Source organism: Haemaphysalis longicornis, unplaced genomic scaffold (assembly GCF_048455015.1).
Source record: "Haemaphysalis longicornis isolate Haplotype H1 unplaced genomic scaffold, Haemaphysalis longicornis Haplotype H1 scaffold_10, whole genome shotgun sequence".
NCBI lineage: Eukaryota > Metazoa > Arthropoda > Arachnida > Ixodida > Ixodidae > Haemaphysalis > Haemaphysalis longicornis.
Genome location: NW_027526204.1, coordinates 113,730,783 through 113,734,484, shown reverse-complemented (window position 1 = coordinate 113,734,484; position 3,702 = coordinate 113,730,783). Strand labels below are relative to the sequence as shown.

At 46.2% G+C, this 3,702-nt stretch overlaps 1 protein-coding gene across 1 annotated transcript; it reads right to left on the bottom strand.

Moving 5' to 3' along the window:
- Positions 1 to 1,433: 1,433 nt before the first annotated feature.
- LOC144160038 (calcium-activated chloride channel regulator 4-like) lies at positions 1,434 to 2,855 on the bottom strand. Its single transcript, XM_077691658.1, has 3 exons — positions 2,747 to 2,855; positions 2,171 to 2,398; positions 1,434 to 1,733 (listed from the first exon to the last, which is right to left on the bottom strand). Exons 1-3 carry the CDS (start codon positions 2,852 to 2,854, stop codon positions 1,434 to 1,436), a joined length of 636 nt encoding a protein of 211 aa, XP_077547784.1. The 5' UTR covers position 2,855.
- Positions 2,856 to 3,702: the final 847 nt, after the last annotated feature.

Below are 3,702 nucleotides of genomic sequence, written 5' to 3'. Positions count from 1 at the left end.
CTTGCTCACTATGCGGCACGTCTAGAAGTTTGTTTCGGATTGGATGCCCTTAGAAATTTTCTGAAGCATTTCACCAGCAGACCTCTTTCAGGTTTTAGTTCTGCCGTGGAGCATGACCAGAAAACTATCATCACCGACGATGCGGAGAGGGTGAACATTCTATATGCCAAAAAGTGTGAGGGAAAGTGGTGTGGAGGAAAGGATTCCACGAGCAGAAGTTGGGATTGCGCGCCTAGAGAAAAAAAATGTTAGGAATGCCCCGGGAATTGAACTTGGAACCTCTAAGCTGCAAAACCGGCCACCTAACCCCTGTGCCTCGCCAAATAGCCGAGGAGTACATGCGAGCGGTGGCGTGGAACAACAACATGTGGAGCCATTTGGAAAGAAAAAAAAGGTTGTGTTGGCACGCAGTGCACAACACCTCCAAGAAAGTATAAGGCCACGTTAGATACTTCGCAAGTGTAACACCCAAACAGGTTAATTTTGAGGCGGAAAAAAATTAACCTACAAGGAATTTAGGGCCCCATAGCATGCAAAAGTCATTCCTTGTCACCTTACCCGAACGCCTCACTACGAGACGGGAAGGCGAATGCACACATCTTTAAGCTCTAAAACGCATGAGTTGGGGAGCCTAAAAATAAATAAAATAAAAAAGCAATAACACAACCCCACAAATTATGCCCAACAAAAAGCATTAAAAGACAGCCACCGCGTGAAAAAGCTTAACGGGTTCGGGGGGGGAGGGGGAACGCTTTGCGTGGCTGGAATCTAACCTAGGTCCCTCGCATTATCTTTTGCCTGCTGCTCTCTTCACCAGCTCGCGTGCGTTCCTGCATAAGTAGAGAGCACAGAAGCTGAGATCGCGAAGCCGGTTGCCGCGGATTCTAGCACGTGCTAATGCCGTCAACTTTGGGAGAGATGTGAAGGCCTGTCGAAAGAATGATCCAGACCTGCTAGTCATGAAGAACTTTCAGCGGCAAGTTTCAGCGGCAACAGCCCGGCCTCTGACGAAGCGTGAGGGCAGCCAGCTCTGCTGTTTCTCCTGGCTCGCACAACTAGTGCAAGCTACACAATTTTTTTTCGCTTCCCATAAAAACTCTACCACAAAAGCAAATCCTACACGCAGCGGCGCTACACGAAAAAATTACTCCAATATGCTTAACGGGAGGCACAATTACGTGAGAGGCCACATACGGAAGTGTTTAGCAGAGTGCACAGAAAAGAAGCAACAAATTTTAGCTGATGCTGCATACCCTACATTAAGTTTTTAAAAAAAAAGTTGACAATTGTGTTTCAACACGCACTTTTAAGCGCAATAATATCTTGGCTTTGTATACAAGCAACAGCGGCGTTCTCAACTGCATTTGCTGGTTGCCAGTGCTGTAAAGCAAAGATTTTTTACTATAAAGTGTGACGTCTACTAGCACTGAAGCTCATACCACTTCCCAGTAGCTGTCATTCTCGGTCAAAGTAGCCGACTCAAAAAATTCCTCCAATAATGAATTCCTCGGCCAGGTGCTGTCTCGCATGGTGAACGCCTTGCCACCCGTCGATACTGCCAGCTCCACGAGCTTTTCGTCCACCGCCGATACAAGTCCCACTGTGCTGACCACGGCTTTCGCTTCAACCAACTTCGGTAGAGTGTCGTTGATCATGGGGCCCTTGTTCTCCTCTCCATCGGTTACGAGCACGATCACGCCACCTTCTGCACTCTCCTTCGGAGAAGTGAGTTCCTGCAAAGACAGAAAGTGCCGTTAAGCCAGCGCTAGTGACTATCAAGCACTTCGCGCACTTCGCGTCTTCTTCCGCCAACGTTATACATTTAGCGTCACCACACTTGTTGCACTCACAACATGGAAACTTGTTTTGTAAAGAAAAGGCAGGAGCCAAGAACACGCGCATCCTTACGGGGTACCATCAATAATATTAATATTAAAAATATTAACAATATAAAAAAATATAATAATCAATAACGTTTATTTACGTGGCCAGGTACAGCTGATGCCCTCAGTGCTGGCAATCATAACAACAACAAAGAATTTTTAATTTTAACATTTCGAAGGGATTCGATCGCTAAAATTCGCGAAGTTCAAATATGTCTCCCGCTCATTGCTCATTTTTCCTCCACTTTTATTAACAGAAACAAGCAGGCACCACTACTTCTGAGTACCTGAAGCGCCCTCTCGAGACCACAGCCAATGCAGGTATGTGAAGCCACTGAGATCTTTTCGATGTCTTCCAGGTATCCCCTCCGTGTGGTGCCATTCACCATCATCAGTGAGCGCACAGTTGTCGCGTTCCAACTGAAGGTGACGATGGCGAGTCGCCTGGTGTTATCTTTCATGTGCTGCACGTAGCTCATTGCACCCTTTTTTAGGACTTTCAACCAGTCTTTTCTCTGTAACGAAATGGGCGAGTGAGTGAATGAGGGAGTGAAAGGGTGAGTCAGTGGGTCGATGGTCGACTGAGTGATCAAATGAATAATCAAGCAAGAGTACAGTTGCGGCCACGCGACCTGAAACTGAAGTGTCCTCTTGGCACAGTTGCTTAACGTCGCTCTCAAGGCGACACAAAACGAGTAGAAGAATCTAACAGCTGCGGAGGCCCCTCAGTGCAAGAAATATTTGACATGTGTGCCTCGCTAACAGCTCGGCTCACGGAAAAATCTAAAACACCCAATTTTAAGTGCTTGATATAAAAAAACAATGCCTACAGGTATTACAGACACCAATGACGAGATACTCACACTCATGCTACTCGAAGCATCCAGGACGAGAACAACGCGCTGGGCGAGCGGTTCCTTTTGCTGCACCTCCTCGAAGTTGACTTGAATCGTCTTCGACAGATTCGCCATTGCAAGACTGGATCGAAGAAAATGGCGCTGAACAATTAAGGCGAAATAATTGCCAAGTAGCACAGTCAGCAACAAGTGAAAGGAAATTATAATGAGTATTCTGAGTACTTGTGATTGCAAATAGTATGTAATTAGTAGTAGAAATTAATCAGTATTCTAGTGGACTATCTTGTTCGTCAGGTTGTAGCTTGTAGCGACGACCTACATACTGCACTGGTCAGTGTACACATGGTGATTGTTGCATTGCCTTTCGGTGCCAACAAGGGAAGCTAGCTCTTCTTGAAACACTGCCAACTCTTCTTGAAACACTGCCTCCATTGTTTCATAGGGTTGCCATGGCAGGATACCTTTACGGCCCTCAACTGTAGCTGATCCCGTGTATTGTAAGGCACTCCTGAAATAGGAACTTGCCTCTAAGAAGGGGACGAGCAATGGCTAAACATAGCAGCCGTACGCTTGGTTGGGGACCTGGACGCTGTGCTTAAAGGAGCCATGAAGACAAAACACAAGTCTGGCTCATTCGAAAAATTGGCCTGTGACAGTCATACTGACACCACTTTTAACACACACTTCGCTCAAACAAGCTACATATTTTCGAAAAAAGGAATGTATATGCGACCCAGCAGCTCATTTCCCGCCACAGAACCTATGAAGTCATACCAGCCAGGTCTGCGATTGGCGGAGACCGGAAAAAGCAAACGCAAATTAAGCGTAGCTCATAAGCTTGCTGAAAGAGCTACTATTTGCGCTTAAATTTAGGGCTCATTCTTATTAAAACAGTAAGAATGGGGAGATATCAGTGGAAGTTACGAAAGCACACGTAAACATTGAAGTACCGATGCGCACTG

Coding starts and splice junctions, on each gene's coding strand:
- LOC144160038 (XM_077691658.1), bottom strand. CDS start 2,854: ATGGCGAATCTGTCGAAGACGATTCAAGTCAACTTCGAGGAGGTGCAG. Junction 2,399..2,746: donor ATGCTTCGAGTAGCATGAGT/GTGAGTATCTCG, acceptor ATTTCGTTACAG/AGAAAAGACTGGTTGAAAGT. Junction 1,734..2,170: donor GTCTCGAGAGGGCGCTTCAG/GTACTCAGAAGT, acceptor CTGTCTTTGCAG/GAACTCACTTCTCCGAAGGA.